At 49.6% G+C, this 19,543-nt stretch overlaps 1 protein-coding gene across 19 annotated transcripts in view; it reads right to left on the bottom strand.

The window, feature by feature from the left end:
• SYNGAP1 (synaptic Ras GTPase activating protein 1) overlaps positions 1-19,543 on the bottom strand; it is a 188,454-nt gene that overhangs the window by 7,620 nt on the left and 161,291 nt on the right. For 13 of the 19 annotated variants that reach the window (XR_011849867.1, XM_072125692.1, XM_072125702.1 and 10 more), the window contains 5 exons: positions 15,627-15,811; positions 14,888-15,478; positions 13,638-13,911; positions 13,395-13,568; positions 13,045-13,266 (listed from right to left, as the gene is read on the bottom strand). Coding sequence is in view for 18 of the 19 variants with exons in the window: in XM_072125692.1 (XP_071981793.1) it covers positions 13,045-13,266; positions 13,395-13,568; positions 13,638-13,911; positions 14,888-15,478; positions 15,627-15,811 (1,446 nt within the window). In the remaining variant the exon portion in view is untranslated. The remainder of the gene's footprint in view (positions 1-13,044; positions 13,267-13,394; positions 13,569-13,637; positions 13,912-14,887; positions 15,479-15,626; positions 15,812-19,543) is intronic. The other 6 variants (XM_072125704.1, XM_072125703.1, XM_072125705.1 and 3 more) reach the window with 4 other exon arrangements.

Raw genomic sequence — 19,543 nt, 5'->3', positions numbered from 1 at the left:
CACACCGATGGCGGCTTAGGGTTTGGCACACAAGTTGTTGGGGTGAGGGCTCTACGAGGTCACGTTCTTCTCCAGCTCCATGGCTTCATGTACAGGGACTGGAACTGGGATTGTCCCAAATGTCCTGTCATGCTGAAACTAAGGGGCCTGATCCCTAAAAACAGAATTACACCGGGCACAATGGCATCAGGTGATAACGTTCTCCTGGCGTCCACCAAACCCGGACAGAGAAGATGTGTCCACCCGTCCATCTGATGGCATTGTGATGGTGATGTGCTCCGGCCACAGGTTGTTCTGATGTTAAAGGGAATCTCATAGATATGAGGGACATTACTCCGAGATCCCGGCACCGGGACTGTGGTGTCTTCTTATGTTTCTTATCCTTGGCCTCCTTCCTTCTAACATCAATTGTTACTGTTATGATAATAAGCCTGAAGCTCTCCTGGGGGTGTTACCAAAACCTCTCCGGGCTGTAGCTTCACAGCTGTTACACTGTGCAGGACCATTTCCCCTCCCGCTTTGTGAGATTACAGCAGGCAGGTGGAGGGGGAAGTGCTGAGGGAGCAGGGGGAGGGGGACACAGGGACACCAGGAGCCCATTCTGGCTCAGGCCATGGGTAACAGATATAAGAAGACATCACCGTCCCGGTGCCTGGATCTATGGTTTGGTGGCTCGTTACGTGGTCTCCACTTTGTGGTTGGGTTTCTTATACTCCTCACGGCTGTGGGTGACGAGACTTGTCCCTATTACAGGGCTGGGATCTCCAGGACCAGGCAGTATCTCTGTACAGGGGACTCCGTGGCGGGGGCTGGATACACCAGGAAGGGGGGGGATTTCTGTCCATACCGTGTATGTAAATGTGCAGAGAGTATTCACATCTCATACATTCATCTTTACGGGGTAGAAAACAATCCAAAAGTAACTCAGAAGTCGTCCCGAGTGACACCACCTGAAGCAGATAACAGAATAACCAGAGGAACATGTGTGTAGTATTATTACTATAATGTGTAACGTGTGTAAGTATGTTATGTGTGTAGTAACTTTATTATAGTATGTAACGTGATGTGTGTAGTATCATTATTATAGAATGTAACGTGTGTAGTACGTGTCATGTGTATTTTATGATGTGTGTAGTAGCTTTATTATAGTAACGTGTGTAGAATGTGACGTGCATAGTATGATATGTGTGTAGTATGAGGTGTGTGTAGTATGATATGTGTGTAGTATGAGGTGTGTGTAGTATGATATGTGTGTAGTATGAGGTGTGTGTAGTACGTGTCGTGTGTATTTTGTGATGTGTGTAGTAGCTTTATTTTAGTATATAACATGATGTGTGTAGTAACATTATTATAGTATGTAACGTGATGTGTGTAGTATCATTATTATAGAATGTAACGTGTGTAGTACGTGTCGTGTGTATTTTATGATGTGTGTAGTAGCTTTATTATAGTAACGTGTGTAGAATGTGACGTGCATAGTATGATATGTGTGTAGTATGAGGTGTGTGTAGTATGATATGTGTGTAGTATGAGGTGTGTGTAGTACGTGTCGTGTGTATTTTGTGATGTGTGTAGTAGCTTTATTTTAGTATATAACATGATGTGTGTAGTAACATTATTATAGTATGTAACGTGTGTAGAATGTGACGTGCATAGTATGAGATGTGTGTAGTATGTGTCTTGTGTATTATGTGATGTGTGCAGTAGTATTATTTTAGTATATAACGTGATGTGTGTAGTATTATTATTAAAGCATGTAACATGTGTAGTATATGACATGCATAGTATGTGATGTGTGTAGTAATATTATTATAGAATGTAACGTGTGTATAATGTGTTGTCGTGTATAATGTGATGTGTGTAGTATCATTATTGTAGAATGTAACGTGTGTAGAATGTGTTGTCGTGTATTATGTGATGTGTGTAGTAGCATTTCTTTGGAATATAACGAGATGTGGACAGGGAATAGTAATTCTGTGAATCTCAGAGAAATTTGGAACAATTCGTTTCATGATGAAGCGTCTCCAGTACATACTCCATCGCTCCGGTCACTTTTGTGGGACAATAATATCCAGCAGTTACACGGCGCATGCACAGCACTGCTCTGATACAATATACAGATAAGTAGGTGTTGGGCTCTGAGTGATCGGACACTGATCTGTTACCATCTGTAGAGGATGTGTCACTAGTATGAACGTCCCTTTAATAGAATAAATAATTCTGTGTGTGAGCCGGCACTGTGTGTGACCTGGCGCTGTGTGTGAGCCGGCGCTGCACCGGGAGGCTGCGCTGTAACCACCATAAATCCCTTGTTCAAAATCATCTGTTGTGACCCCTTAAAGAATTGGTCACTTTACCACATGTTGTATGTAATGTGTATGTGGGGGGGGGGGGGGGCAGGATATTAGGTAATTTACCAATATACATCTATTAACCCCTTATAGAATGTCCTGATGCTCACGGGCTGAGCTCTCTCCATACACAGCAGGTGTCAGCTGTATAATACAGCTGACACCCACCTGTTACTGCAGCAGTCGGTGCTGACACGCGATCGTGAAAGTTAACCTGTTGGGTGCCACAGTCCAATAAGACTGCGGCACCTAACTTACCATTTCATGGGCACCGGCATCTGGGATGGCCGATCGCCGCCACCCGTGATGTCATTGGATGACGCGATTGGTTGCCATGGCAGCCTACAGTCTCATTGGCTTGCCATGCGTAATAATCTCTAATAGCCAGCAGATGGAAGCCATTAGAGATCATCAGTAGTATTGCAGTATATAGAATTAGCAATCAGACCCCGCAGGGTTAAAGTACCCTAGAGGGACTGAAATAATGGTAAAAAAAATGTAAAAGTTTAAATCCTCCCTATTCCTACTTCACATATAAAAATAAATAAACAGTAAAAATCCTCCCAAAATGCCCATTCTAGAAAAATATTAGAAAGTTTAATCCCGGCCACGAACACTGTAACAGAAAACAGCCTCCAGATGCCGGAAAACCACTTTTTAGCCATTTTTCCATCCACGAATATTTGAATAAAAAATAACCAAACGTTCATATCGCTCCCAAGTGGATATAAATGAATATACCGTATATACTCGAGTATAAGCCGACCCGAGTATAAGCCGAGACCTCTAATTTTAACACAAATAAAAATTGGAAAAACCTATTGACTCGAGTATATGCCGAGGGTGGGAGATGCATTGGTCACAGCCTCCTGCAGTATATAGCCTGCCAGCCCCCTGTAGTATATAGCCTGCCAGCCCCCTGCAGTATATAGCCTGCCAGCCCCCTGCAGTATATAGCCTGCCAGACCCTGTAGTGTATAGCCTGCCAGCCCCTGTAGAATATAGCCTGCCAGCCCCCTGTAGTATATAGCCTGCCAGCCCCCTGTAGTATACAGCCTGCTAGCCCCCCTGTAGTATATAGCCAGCCCCTGTAGTACATAGCCTGCCAGCCCCCCTGTAGTGTATAGCCAGCCAGCCCCCGGTAGTATATAGCCTGCCAGCCCCTGTAGTATATAGCCTGCCAGCCCCCCTGTAGTGTATAGCCTGCCATCCCCATGTAGAATATAGCCAGCCAGCCCCCTGTAGTATATAGCCTGCCAGCCCCCCTGTAGTTTATAGCCTGCCAGCTCCCTGGAGCATATAGCCTGCCATCCCCCTGTAGTATATAGCCTGTCAGCCCCTGTAGTATATAGCCTGCCATCCCCCTGAAGTATATATCGTGCCAACCCCATGTAGTATATAGCCTGCCAGCCCCCTGCAGTATATAGCCTGCCAGCCCCTGTAGTATATAGCCTGCCAGCCCCCTGTAGTATATAGTGTGCCAGCCCCTGTAGTATATAGTCTGCCAGCCCCTGTAGTATATAGCCTGCCAGCCCCCTGTAGTATATAGCCTGCCAGCCCCCTGTAGTATATAGCCTGCCAACCCCCTGTAGTATATAGCCAGCCCAAACCTGTAGTATATAGTCAGCCAGATCCCTGTAGTATATAGCCTGCCAGCCCCTTGTAGTATATAGCCAGCCAGATCCATGTAATATATAGCCTGCCAGCCCCCCTGAAGTATATATCCTGCCAGCCCCCTGGAGCATATAGCCTGCCAGCCCCTGTAGTATATAGCGTGCCAACCCCCTGTAGTATATAGCCTGCCAGTCCCCTGCAGTATATAGACTGCCAGCCCCTGTAGTATATAGCCTGCCAGCCCCTGTAGTATATAGCATGCCAGCCCCTATAGTATATAGCCTGCCAGCCCCCTGAAGTATATATCCTGCCAGCCCCCTGGAGCATATAGCCTGCCAGCCCCTGTAGTATATAGCGTGCCAACCCCCTGTAGTATATAGCCTGCCAGCCACCTGCAGTATATAGACTGCCAGCCCCTGTAGTATATAGCCTGCCAGCCCCTGTAGTATATAGTCTGCCAGCCCCTATAGTATATAGCCTGCCAGCCCCCTGTCGTATATAGCCTGCCAGCCCCCTGCAGTATATAGCCTGCCAGCCCCTGTAGTATATAGCCTGCCAGCCCCCTGTAGTATATAGCCTGCCATCCACCCTGAAGTGTATATCCTGCCACCCCCTGTAGTATATAGCCTGCCAGCCCCTGTAGAATATAGCCAGCCAGTCCACTGTAGAATATAGCCTGCCAGCTTCTGTAGTATATAGCCTGCCAGCCCCCTGTAGTTTATAGCCAGCCAGATCCCTGTAGCATATAGCCTGCCAGCCCCTGTAGTATATAGCATGCCAGCCCCTGTCATATATATCCTGCCAGCCCCCCTGGAGTATATAGCCTGCCAGCCCCTGTAGTATATAGCCTGCCAGCCCCTGTAGTATATAGTCTGCCAGCCCCTATAGTATATAGCCTGCCAGCCCCCTGTCGTATATAGCCTGCCAGCCCCCTGCAGTATATAGCCTGCCAGCCCCTGTAGTATATAGCCTGCCATCCCCCCTGAAGTATATATCCTGCCACCCCCTGTAGTATATAGCCTGCCAGCCCCTGTAGAATATAGCCAGCCAGTCCACTGTAGAATATAGCCTGCCAGCCTCTGTAGTATATAGCCTGCCAGCCCCCCTGTAGTTTATAGCCAGCCAGATCCCTGTAGCATATAGCCTGCCAGCCCCTGTAGTATATAGCATGCCAGCCCCTGTCATATATATCCTGCCAGCCCCCCTGGAGCATATAGCCTGCCAGCCCCCTATAGTGTATAGCCAGCCAGATCCCTGTAATATATAGCCTGCCAGCCCCCCTGAAGTATATATCCTGTCAGCCCCCTGGAGCATATAGCCTGCCAGCCCCTATAGTATATAGCCTGCCAGCCCCCTGTCATATATAGCCTGCCAGCCCCCTGCAGTATATAGCCTGCCAGCCCCTGTAGTATATAGCCTGCCAGCCCCCTGTAGTATATAGCCTGCCATCCCCCCTGAAGTATATATCCTGCCATCCCCCTGTAGTATATAGCCTGCCAGCCCCTGTAGAATATAGCCAGCCAGCCCCCTGTAGAATATAGCCAGCCAGCCCCCTGTAGTATATAGCCTGCCAGCCTCTGTAGTATATAGCCTGCCAGCCCCCCTGTAGTTTATAGCCTGCCAGCTCCCTGGAGCATATAGCCTGCCAGCCCCCTGTAGTATATAGCTTGCCAGCCCCCTGTAGTATATAGCCTTCCAGCCCCTGTAGTATATAGCCTGCCAGTCCCCTGTAGTATATAGCCTGCCATCCCCCCTGAAGTATATATCCTGCCATCCCCCTGTAGTATATAGCCTGCCAGCCCCTGTAGAATATAGCCAGCCAGCCCCCTGTAGTATATAGCCTGCCAGCCTCTGTAGTATATAGCCTGCCAGCCCCCCTGTAGTTTATAGCCTGCCAGCTCCCTGGAGCATATAGCCTGCCAGCCCCCTGTAGTATATAGCTTGCCAGCCCCCTGTAGTATATAGCCTTCCAGCCCCTGTAGTATATAGCCAGTCAGCCCCTGTAGTATATAGCCAGCCAGCCCCCTGTAATATATAGCCTGCCAGCCTCTGTAGTATATAGCCTGCCAGCCCCCCTGTAGTTTATAGCCTGCCAGCTCCCTGGAGCATATAGCCTGCCAGCCCCCTGTAGTATATAGTTTGCCAGCCCCCTGTAGTATATAGCCTTCCAGCCCCTGTAGTATATAGCCTGCCAGCCCCTGTAGTATATAGCCTGCCAGCCCCCTGCAGTATATATCCTGTCAGCCCCCTGGAGAATATAGCCTGCCAGCTCCTGTAGTATATAGCGTGCCAACCCCCTGTAGTATATAGCCTGCCAGACCCCTGCAGTATATAGACTGCCAGCCCCTATAGTATATAGCCTGCCAGCCCCTGTAGTATATAGCCTGCCAGCCCCTGTAGTATATAGCCTGCCAGCCCCCTGTACTATATAGCCTGCCAGCCCCTGTAGTATATTGCCAGCCCACCCCTGTAGTATATAGCCAGCCAGATACCTGTAGTATATAGCCTGCCAGCCCCTGTAATATATATCCTGCCAGCCCCCCCTGGAGCATATAGCCTGCCAGCCCCGTGTAGTGTATAGCCAGCCAGATCCCTGTAATATATAGCCTGCCAGCCCCCCTGAAGTATATATCCTGTCAGCCCCCTGGAGAATATAGCCTGCCAGCTCCTGTAGTATATAGCGTGCCAACCCCCTGTAGTATATAGCCTGCCAGCCCACTGCAGTATATAGACTGCCAGCCCCTGTAGTATATAGCCTGCCAGCCCCTATAGTATATAGCTTGCCAGCCCCCTGTCGTATATAGCCTGCCAGCCCCCTGTCGTATATAGCCTGCCAGCCCCCTGGAGCATATAGCCTGCCAGCCCCTGTAGTATATAGCTTGCCAGCCCCCTTTAGTATATAGCCTGCCATCCCCCCTGAAGTGTATATCCTGCCAGCCCTCTGGAGCATATAGCCTGCCATCCACCTGTAGTATATAGCCTGCCAACCCCCTGTAGTATATAGACTGCCAGCCCCTGTAGTATATAGGCTGCCAGCCCCTACCCCTGTAGTATGTAGCCAGCCAGATCCCTGTAGTATATAGCCTACCAGCCCCCTGTAGTATATAGCCTGCCATCCCCCCTGAAGTGTATATCCTGCCAGCCCTCTGGAGCATATAGCCTCCATCCACCTGTGGTATATAGCCTGCCAACCCCCTGTAGTATATAGACTGCCAGCCCCTATAGTATATAGCCTGCCAGCCACTGTAGTATATAGCCTGCCAGCCCCTGTAGTATATAGCCTGCCAGCCCCCTGTACTATATAGCCTGCCAGCCCCTGTAGTATATTGCCAGCCCACCCCTGTAGTATATAGCCAGCCAGATACCTGTAGTATATAGCCTGCCAGCCCCTGTAGTATATAGCCTGCCAGCCCCTGTAATATATATCCTGCCAGCCCCCCCTGGAGCATATAGCCTGCCAGCCCCGTGTAGTGTATAGCCAGCCAGATCCCTGTAATATATAGCCTGCCAGCCCCCCTGAAGTATATATCCTGTCAGCCCCCTGGAGAATATAGCCTGCCAGCTCCTGTAGTATATAGCGTGCCAACCCCCTGTAGTATATAGCCTGCCAGCCCACTGCAGTATATAGACTGCCAGCCCCTGTAGTATATAGCCTGCCAGCCCCTATAGTATATAGCTTGCCAGCCCCCTGTCGTATATAGCCTGCCAGCCCCCCTGTAGTATATAGCCTGCCAGCCCCTGTAGTATATAGCCTGCCAGCCCCTATAGTATATAGCCTGCCAGCCCCCTGTCGTATATAGCCTGCCAGCCCCCTGGAGCATATAGCCTGCCAGCCCCTGTAGTATATAGCTTGCCAGCCCCCTTTAGTATATAGCCTGCCATCCCCCCTGAAGTGTATATCCTGCCAGCCCTCTGGAGCATATAGCCTGCCATCCACCTGTAGTATATAGCCTGCCAACCCCCTGTAGTATATAGACTGCCAGCCCCTGTAGTATATAGGCTGCCAGCCCCTACCCCTGTAGTATGTAGCCAGCCAGATCCCTGTAGTATATAGCCTACCAGCCCCCTGTAGTATATAGCCTGCCAGCCCCTGTAGTATATAGCCTACCAGCCCCTGTAGTATATATCCTGCCAGCCCCCCTGGAGCATATAGCCTGCCAGCCCCCTGTAGTATATAGCCTGACAGCCCCTGTAGTATATAGCCAGCCCTCCCCTGTAGTATATAGCCAGCCCCCTGTAGTGTATAGCCTGCCAGCCCCTGTAGTATATAGCCTGCCAGCCCCTGTAGTATATAGCCTGCCAGATCCCTGTAATATATAGCCTGCCAGCCCCCCTGAAGTATATATCCTGCCAGCCCCCTGGAGCATATAGCCTGCCAGCCCCTGTAGTATATAGCGTGCCAACCCCCTGTAGTATATAGCCTTCCAGCCCCCTGCAGTACATAGACTGCCAGCCCCTGTAGTATATAGCCTGCCAGCTCCCTGCAGTATATAGCCTGCCAGCCCCTGTAGTATATAGCTTGCCAGCCCCCTGGAGAATATAGACTTCCAGCCCCTGTAGTATATAGCCAGTCAGCCCCTGTAGTATATAGCCTGCCATCCCCCTGAAGTATATATTGTGCCAACCCCCTGTAGTATATAGCCTGCAAGCCCCTGCAGTATATATCCTGTCAGCCCCCTGGAGAATATAGCCTGCCAGCTCCTGTAGTATATAGCGTGCCAACCCCCTGTAGTATATAGCCTGCCAGACCCCTGCAGTATATAGACTGCCAGCCCCTGTAGTATATAGCCTGCCAGCCCCTGTAGTATATAGCCTGCCAGCCCCTGTAGTATATAGCCTGCCAGCCCCCTGTACTATATAGCCTGCCAGCCCCTGTAGTATATTGCCAGCCCACCCCTGTAGTATATAGCCAGCCAGATACCTGTAGTATATAGCCTGCCAGCCCCTGTAGTATATAGCCTGCCAGCCCCTGTAATATATATCCTGCCAGCCCCCCTGGAGCATATAGCCTGCCAGCCCCGTGTAGTGTATAGCCAGCCAGATCCCTGTAATATATAGCCTGCCAGCCCCCCTGAAGTATATATCCTGTCAGCCCCCTGGAGAATATAGCCTGCCAGCTCCTGTAGTATATAGCGTGCCAACCCCCTGTAGTATATAGCCTGCCAGCCCACTGCAGTATAGAGACTGCCAGCCCCTGTAGTATATAGCCTGCCAGCCCCTATAGTATATAGCTTGCCAGCCCCCTGTCGTATATAGCCTGCCAGCCCCCTGTCGTATATAGCCTGCCAGCCCCCTGGAGCATATAGCCTGCCAGCCCCTGTAGTATATAGCTTGCCAGCCCCCTTTAGTATATAGCCTGCCATCCCCCCTGAAGTGTATATCCTGCCAGCCCTCTGGAGCATATAGCCTGCCATCCACCTGTAGTATATAGCCTGCCAACCCCCTGTAGTATATAGACTGCCAGCCCCTGTAGTATATAGGCTGCCAGCCCCTACCCCTGTAGTATGTAGCCAGCCAGATCCCTGTAGTATATAGCCTACCAGCCCCCTGTAGTATATAGCCTGCCAGCCCCTGTAGTATATAGCCTGACAGCCCCTGTAGTATATAGCCTGCCAGATCCCTGTAATATATAGCCTGCCAGCCCCCCTGAAGTATATATCCTGCCAGCCCCCTGGAGCATATAGCCTGCCAGCCCCTGTAGTATATAGCGTGCCAACCCCCTGTAGTATATAGCCTTCCAGCCCCCTGCAGTATATAGACTGCCAGCCCCTGTAGTATATAGCCTGCCAGCTCCCTGCAGTATATAGCCTGCCAGCCCCTGTAGTATATAGCCTGCCAGCCCCTGTAGTATATAGCATGCCAGCCCCCTGGAGCATATAGCCTGCAAGCCCCCTGGAGCATATAGCATGCCAGCCCCTGTAGTATATAGCCTGCCAGCCCCCATGTAGTATATAGCTTGCCAGTCCCTGTAGTATATAGCCTGCCAGATCCCTGTAATATATAGCCTGCCAGCCCCCCTGAAGTATATATCCTGCCAGCCCCCTGGAGCATATAGCCTGCCAACCCCTGTAGTATATAGCGTGGCAACCCCCTGTAGTATATAGCCTTCCAGCCCCCTGCAGTATATAGACTGCCAGCCCCCTACAGTATATAGCCTGCCAGCCCCTGTAGTATATAGCCTGCCAGCCCCCTGGAGCATATAGCCTGCCAGCCCCCGGGAGCATATAGCATGCCAGCCCCTGTAGTATATAGCGTGCCAACCCCCTGTAGTATATATCCTGCCAGCCCCTGTAGTATATAGCCTTCCAGGCCCTGTAGTATATAGCCTGCCAGCCCCCTGTAGTGTATAGCCTGCCAGCCCCTGTAGTATATATCCTGCCAGCCCCCCTGGAGCATATAGCCTGCCAGCCCCTGTAGTATATAGCCTGCCAGCCCCCTGGAGCATATAGCCTGCCAGCCCCCGGGAGCATATAGCATGCCAACCCCCTGTAGTATATATCCTGCCAGCCCCTGTAGTATATAGCCTTCCAGCCCCCTGTAGTATATAGCCTGCCAGCCCCCTGTAGTATATAGCCTGCCAGCCCCTGTAGTATATATCCTGCCAGCCCCCTGGAGCATATAGCCTGCCAGCTCCCTGTAGTATATATCCTGCCAGCCCCCCTGGAGCATATAGCCTGCCAGCCCCTGTAGTATATAGCCAGCCCACCCCTGTAGTATATAGCCAGCCCACCCCTGTAGTATATAGCCTGCCAGATCCCTGTAGTACATAGCCTGCCAGCCCCTGTAGTATATAGCCTGCCAGCCCCTGTAGTATATAGCCTGCCAGCCCCCTGTAGTATGTAGCCTGCCAACCCCTGTAGTATATAGCCTGCCAACCCCTGTAATGTACAGCCTGCCAGCCCCTGTAGTAAATAGCCTGCCAGCCCCTGTAGTATATATCCTGCCAGCCTCCCCGGAGCATATAGCCTGCCAGCCCCCTGTAGTATATAGCCTGCCAGCCCCTGTAGTATATAGCCAGCCCACCCCTGTAGTATATAGCCAGCCAGATCCCTGTAGTATATAGCCAGCCAGCCCACTGTAGTATATAGCCTGCCAGCCCCTGTAGTATATAGCCTGCCAGTCCCTGTAGTATATAGCCTGCCAGATCCCTGTAATGTATAGCCTGCCAGCCCCCCTCAAGTATATATCCTGCCAGCCCCCTGGAGCATATAGCCTGCCAGCCCCTGTAGTATATAGCGTGCCAACCCCCTGTAGTATATAGCCTGCCAGCCCCCTGTAGTATGTAGCCTGCCAGCCCCTGTAGTATATAGCCTGCCAGTCCCTCTAGTATATAGCCTGCCAGCCCCTGTAGTGTACAGCCTGCCAGCCCCCTGTAGTATATAGCCTGCCAGCCCCTGTAGTATATAGCCTGCCAGCCCCTGTAGTGTACAGCCTACCAGCCCCTGTAGTATATAACCTGCCAGCCCCTGTAGTATATAGCCTGCTAGCGTCTGTAGCGTACAGCCTGCCAGCCCCCTGTAGTATATAGCCTGCCAGCCCCTGTAGTATATAGCCTGCCAGCCCCCTGCAGTATATAGCCTGCCAGCCCCCTGTAGTATATAGCTTGCCAGCCCCCTGTAGTATATAGCCTTCCAGCCCCTGTAGTATATAGCCAGTCAGCACCTGTAGTATATAGCCTGCCATCCCCCTGAAGTATATATTGTGCCAGCCCCCTGTAGTATATAGCCTGCCAGCCCCCTGTAGTATATAGCCTGCCCGCCCCCTGTGGTATGTAGCCTGCCCCTAAAAAAATAAACTCACCATTTCAAAGGCCCCCACACAGAGCTGTCTTGGACCTAGCGCCGGCCTGAAGAAAGAAGAGGCGCTGTCGCGGACCCGCTGCGAACATGGAGCTAGACTCGGAGCTACAGGTAATGAGTGCAGAGAAGGAGGAGCTACAAGTAATGAGTGCAGAGAAGGAGGAGCTACAAGTAATGAGTGCAGAGAAGGAGGAGCTACAGGTAATGAGTATAGAGTAGGAGGAGCTACATGTAATGTGTGCAGAGAAGGAGGAGCTACAGGTAAGGAGTGCAGAGAAGGAGGAGCTACAGGTAAGGAGTGCAGAGAAGGAGGAGCTACAGGTAATGAGTGCAGAGAAGGAGGAGCTACAGGTAATGAGTGCAGAGAAGGAGGAGCTACAGGTAATGAGTGCAGAGAAGGAGGAGCTACAGGTAATGAGTGCAGAGAAGGAGTAGCTACAGGTAATGAGTGCAGAGAAGGAGGAGCTACAGGTAATGAGTGCAGAGAAGGAGTAGCTACAGGTAATGAGTGCAGAGAAGGAGGAGCTACAGGTAATGAGTGCAGAGAAGGAGTAGCTACAGGTAATGAGTGCAGAGAAGGAGGAGCTACATGTAAGAAGTGCAGAGAAGGAGGAGCTACAGGTAAGGAGTGCAGAGAAGGAGGAGCTACCGGTAAGGAGTGCAGAGAAGGAGGAGCTACAGGTAATGAGTGCAGAGAAGGAGGAGCTACAGGTAATGAGTTAGGAGAAGGAGGAGCTTCTAATAGAAAAACTAACAGTTCTCAAAGACTGATTGGTTGTAATCAAACACTTACTTCATGGAATAAAATGCTAATAAATGATTTATACTTTATACAATGTGATTTGCTGGATTTATTTCAGATTCTCTCACAGATGAAGTCCAGACCCTTCCATTCCCTGTAGGTGCAGAATCAGCAGATAATTGAACCCTTCCTCCCCCTTGTTTAGTGCATATGGCTACATCCCAGAATATCCGGTCAGGTCCGGGACACGTGGAGCTTTATTACTTTATCTTCATTCTCTTTTCTGCGATGTAACGATGATCCGGCCTGGACCTCGTTCACACCCAGTCATGTGACCCTGCGGGCGGAGGGCCTCTATAGCGCTTCTATAAGGATAAGGTCAGGGGTCACCGCCCCGATGAGGGACGCGTGTCATGTCCGGGTGTTTGTGTCATGTGTATGTTCTCTCTGGATATTGCAGTTAGAGGGGATCCCAGTTCCGGAGGATCCCCTCCCCCGCCTCCCCCCAGTCCCCAGAAGTAAATAATAGAGTATTTACCATTTCTAACCTGTTTAAGATGCTCTTGATCTGCGTGTCCTTCTCCATCTGCTGCTGCCGCAGCCTCTTCTCGCTCTGCTCCAGGCGGGACTGATATTGCTGCAGCATTTTATTAGTTTGCTCCTCCTGGGAGAGGAGACGGCGCTCGTACTCCTCCAGCTTCCGGTTGGACATCACGAGCCGCTCTTTTAGGGAGTAGATCTCCTCCTCGTATTCCTTCACCTAAGAGGAAAGGGAGAAGAAGAGAGCGGAGGGAGAGAGACAGAACAATAAGGTGAGAAGGAGAGGAGAGCGTGTCATCAGAGAGGAGGAGGTGACCACCATGACCACGGCGCACCACGTCTCCTCACCCTTTCCAGGCGGCTCTCGTCCATGGATTTGGAGTATTCCTTCAGTTTGTATTCTTCTCGTTCAATGTGCGCGCTCTCGATGTCAGCGGAGAGGTGAGGCATGTTTGACACCCAGGCTACTGTGCGTTCCGAGGCTGGAGTGACCGGGTTGAGCGTGGCCTGCGTATGCGAGTGCTGCGGGGAGACAGAGCCGTGTTATCCAGGCCGGAGCCATGTGGTGCGGAGGTAGTGGCGGTCACTTACCTGCTTGGTGATGCTGGGTTTGAGCCCTCCTGCTTCCTTCTCTACCGACTGCTGCCTCATCCTAGCTGCTCCGTACACAGGCTCCGGGCTCTGCAGAAGGTTACCGCTGCTAGGTCGGGGCTTATGGGCGGCCTGCACCGTCAGCTGCTGGGATTTGCCCCGGTGGAGGGGAGGAGGCTGCGAGTCTTGCCTCCGCTGCACTCCGGGGCCGATGGTGATTTGTGGAGGGGACAGCATGTGTTGGAGATTGTCTTGGAGGGAAAGCTGCCTCTTGCTGCAACGTAAAGAAAATATTACAATTCTAAGGTGCGAAACGCGTGGTGGAGGACGGGAGGCTACGGTCTACATATACCACATCTATACACTACACCACAGCCACGTGACAGGCGGACACATACATGACCACAGCCACATAGGAGCCATCTCTGATCACAGGAGGAGACTTCAGCATTCATGGAGGTCCCTGGTCTAGGACCACCGGGCTCATTATCCATATGGCAATACTCCATCATTACGGATAAGTATCAGCCAAATCAAGAAGCCGGGGGTGAGGACCATCACCCTGAACTGTGCCCTACATATATTATAAGCGGTAACTGCTCTGATACCAATGACAATGGAATGACACAAAGAATAACTTCTTTGCAGCAGCCGTAAACTGAGATGTTCTCTGCCAGTCGCGGTCTCTGCGGTGACATCTAGTGGTTCAAATAAGAATCAACCATTTTCTACTTGTTATTTTTCTATTCCAAATCCTAAAATGAGCCAATGATGTAAATGCTCCGCGGATCCTCCTGGATCGGAGACGGATCATCTGTGCCGGCGCACGCTCACATATCCGTACATGCTGAATGTCCTCGCTGATGTCTGACCAATGAACTTGCTGGTTTACTGTATTCAGCCCCAGGATGTGTTGGCTATGAGGCGCCGCTCTAGGAGGGTCCTCCATTCACAATGAATTATATTGTGACTCCCCAGGGACCCCCCCCCCTCTCCATAATTTTAGCAGCTCACAAAAGGGCTGAATCCAAGAAGAAGATGTTTTCATAGGAGAACAGCAGCTTCATCTACAGTGTCTCATGTGCTACGTGCGGGACATGGATGTGTGACACATATATGGGATAACTATATATAAATATATAGTGATATATACATATACCATTCTATATGTATATAAAGCGATGTCTTATACCACCTCTCTACTCTTCCCACCTGGACCCCAATCTTGCGCCCCCTAGCGGGGCTGGTACCTGAACTCTGACCCCTGCCGGCTGAACTCGTCGCTGTAGCTGTGACTGTGCAGCATGTGCTTTCCGGAGCTTAAGTCCTCGCTCTTGCTGTAGCCGTGGAATGGGGCAAAGGCGTCAGCTCCGGGGTCCGGCCGATGAGGAGCCGGGTGTGAGGGCGGTGCAGCCGGGCCGTCGGGGGCCATGTGGAAGAGCGGGTTCTGGAAGGACAAGGGAATGCGCAGCTGCTGAGCTGAAAGCCCATCGGTGGTAACTCCCATCTGACTGAGCCGCAGACCAGCCGCAATGCTAGACCCGCTGCCCTGGGAGAGCCGGCCCCCTGGGCGGAGTCCCCCGGATATGGAGGCCTGGCTGGAGTTGAGCAGGTCCCCTACCGCCTGCAGGTTGGACACACTGTTCATGCGGCTATCCTGCAAGTCTAACATGGAAACACTTTTGTTCACGCTCAGCATCTTCTGGTCGGGCTCGGTGATGTCTGAGCTGCTGGTGCAATAGGCGGGTGAAGAGCGGGTGAGCGGCCGACGCGACACAAAGAACATATCCTTGGAGGACTTGTCCTTGGTCGGTGAAGGTAGACGGGTCATGTCAATGGAGCTGAGGGGAGAAAAAAGCGAAAATGTGGATAACCCCTAAGGGAAAATAACAGGATGAAGGAGGGAAAGGCGATAAAAGTCCAGCTACACCCCGGCACATCCATACACGCCTCAGGCAGTGCTCCAGCCTGCTCTCCCCATAGTCCTACCTGTTGAGGTCTCGCACCAGGTAGCTCTGGAGCTCCGCTGATGGCCCCCTCAGGATGACGGGTTTTGGGGGCGGCAGCCTCTCCTGATGACTCGGCTGTCGCTGGATGTGGGGGTTCCTGAGCGCGAGGCTGATGTCATTGAGAAGGCGAGGGAGGGGCCCCAACTTTATAAGAGCGTCCTGATCCAGTAGTTGTAATAGAGAAAGACAGATCAGTGAGATGAGGCCTGTAAGTAACATCCCCGGTGTAATACACAGTACACACCCTCTATATAGTAACATCCCCTGTATAACACGATGCCCGGTGTAATACACAGTACACACCCTCTATATAGTAACATCCCCTCTATATAAGTAACATCCCCTCTATAACACGATGCCCGGTGTAATACACAGTACACACCCTCTATATAGTAACATCCCCTGTATAACACGATGCCCGGAGTAATACACAGTACACACCCTCTATATAGTAACATCCCCTCTATGTACTATGGTCCGGTATAATACACAGTACACACCCTCTATATAGTAACATCCCCTGTATAACACGATGCCTGGTGTAATACACAGTACACACCCTCTATATAAGTAACATCCCCGCTATGTACTATGGTCCGGTATAATACACAGTACACACCCTCCATATAGTAACATCCCCTCTATGTACTATGGTCCGGTATAATACACAGTACACACCCTCTATATAGTAACATCCCCTGTATATAAGTAACATCCCCTCTATAACACGATGCCCGGTGTAATACACAGTACACACCCTCTATATAGTAACATCCCCTCTATAACACGATGCCCGGTGTAATACACAGTACACACCCTCTATATAGTAACATCCCCTCTATAACACGATGCCCGGTGTAATACACAGTACACACCCTCTATATAGTAACATCCCCTCTATAACACGATGCTCGGTGTAATACACAGTACACACCCTCTATATAGTAACATCCCCTCTATAACACGATGCCCGGTGTAATACACAGTACACACCCTCTATATAAGTAACATCCCCGCTATGTACTATGGTCCGGTATAATACACAGTACACACCCTCTATATAAGTAACATCCCCGCTATGTACTATGGTCCGGTATAATACACAGTACACACCCTCTATATAAGTAACATCCCCGCTATGTACTATGGTCCGGTATAATACACAGTACACACCCTCTATATAAGTAACATCCCCGCTATGTACTATGGTCCGGTATAATACACAGTACACACCCTCTATATAAGTAACATCCCCGCTATGTACTATGGTCCGGTATAATACACAGTACACACCCTCTATATAAGTAACATCCCCGCTATGTACTATGGCCCGGTATAATACACAGTACACACCCTCTATATAAGTAACATCCCCGCTATGTACTATGGTCCTGTATAATACACAGTACACACCCTCTATATAAGTAACATCCCCGCTATGTACTATGGTCCGGTATAATACACAGTACACACCCTCTATATAAGTAACATCCCCGCTATGTACTATGGTCCGGTATAATACACAGTACACACGCTCTATATAAGTAACATCCCCGCTATGTACTATGGTCCGGTATAATACACAGTACACACCCTCTATATAAGTAACATCCCCGCTATGTACTATGGTCCGGTATAATACACAGTACACATCCTCTATATAAGTAACATCCCCTCTATAACACGATGCCCGGTATAATACACAGTACACACCCTCTATATAAGTAACATCCCCGCTATGTACTATGGTCCGGTATAATACACAGTACACACCCTCTATATAGTAACATCCCCGCTATGTACTATGGTCCGGTATAATACACAGTACACACCCTCTATATAAGTAACATCCCTGCTATGTACTATGGTCCGGTATAATACACAGTACACACCCTCTATATAGTAACATCCCCGCTATGTACTATGGCCCGGTATAATACACAGTACACACCCTCTATATAGTAACATCCCCGCTATAACACGATGCCCGGTATAATACACAGTACACTTCCTCTATATAAGTAACATCCCCGCTATGTACTATGGTCCGGTATAATACACAGTACACACCCTCTATATAGTAACATCCCCGCTATGTACTATGGTCCGGTATAATACACAGTACACTTCCTCTATATAAGTAACATCCCCGCTATGTACTATGGTCCGGTATAATACACAGTACACACCCTCTATATAAGTAACATCCCTGCTATGTACTATGGTCCGGTATAATACACAGTACACACCCTCTATATAAGTAACATCCCTGCTATGTACTATGGTCCGGTATAATACACAGTACACACCCTCTATATAGTAACATCCCCGCTATGTACTATGGTCCGGTATAATACACAGTACACACCCTCTATATAAGTAACATCCCTGCTATGTACTATGGTCCGGTATAATACACAGTACACACCCTCTATATAGTAACATCCCCGCTATGTACTATGGTCCGGTATAATACACAGTACACACCCTCTATATAAGTAACATCCCTGCTATGTACTATGGTCCTGTATAATACACAGTACACACCCTCTATATAAGTAACATCCCCGCTATGTACTATGGTCCGGTATAATACACAGTACACACCCTCTATATAAGTAACATCCCCGCTATGTACTATGGTCCGGTATAATACACAGTACACACCCTCCATATAGTAACATCCCCTCTATAACACGATGCCCGGTGTAATACACAGTACACACCCTCTATATAAGTAACATCCCTGCTATGTACTATGGTCCGGTATAATACACAGTACACACCCTCTATATAGTAACATCCCCGCTATGTACTATGGTCCGGTATAATACACAGTACACACCCTCTATATAAGTAACATCCCCGCTATGTACTATGGTCCGGTATAATACACAGTACACACCCTCCATATAGTAACATCCCCGCTATGTACTATGGTCCGGTATAATACACAGTACACACCCTCTATATAGTAACATCCCCGCTATGTACTATGGTCCGGTATAATACACAGTACACACCCTCTATATAGTAACATCCCCGCTATGTACTATGGTCCGGTATAATACACAGTACACACCCTCTATATAAGTAACATCCCCGCTATGTACTATGGTCCGGTATAATACACAGTACACACCCTCTATATAAGTAACATCCCCGCTATGTACTATGGTCCGGTATAATACACAGTACACACCCTCTATATAAGTAACATCCCCGCTATGTACTATGGTCCGGTATAATACACAGTACACACCCTCTATATAAGTAACATCCCCGCTATGTACTATGGCCCGGTATAATACACAGTACACACCCTCTATATAAGTAACATCCCTGCTATGTACTATGGTCCGGTATAATACACAGTACACACCCTCTATATAGTAACATCCCCGCTATGTACTATGGTCCGGTATAATACACAGTACACACCCTCTATATAAGTAACATCCCTGCTATGTACTATGGTCCTGTATAATACACAGTACACACCCTCTATATAAGTAACATCCCCGCTATGTACTATGGTCCGGTATAATACACAGTACACACCCTCTATATAAGTAACATCCCCGCTATGTACTATGGTCCGGTATAATACACAGTACACACCCTCCATATAGTAACATCCCCTCTATAACACGATGCCCGGTGTAATACACAGTACACACCCTCTATATAAGTAACATCCCTGCTATGTACTATGGTCCGGTATAATACACAGTACACACCCTCTATATAGTAACATCCCCGCTATGTACTATGGTCCGGTATAATACACAGTACACACCCTCTATATAAGTAACATCCCCGCTATGTACTATGGTCCGGTATAATACACAGTACACACCCTCCATATAGTAACATCCCCGCTATGTACTATGGTCC

This window comes from Engystomops pustulosus, chromosome 9 (genome assembly GCF_040894005.1).
Source record: "Engystomops pustulosus chromosome 9, aEngPut4.maternal, whole genome shotgun sequence".
Taxonomy (NCBI): Eukaryota; Metazoa; Chordata; class Amphibia; order Anura; family Leptodactylidae; genus Engystomops; species Engystomops pustulosus.
The sequence above is the reverse complement of the archived record's forward strand: the minus strand, read 5'-3'. Positions and strand labels throughout refer to the sequence as shown.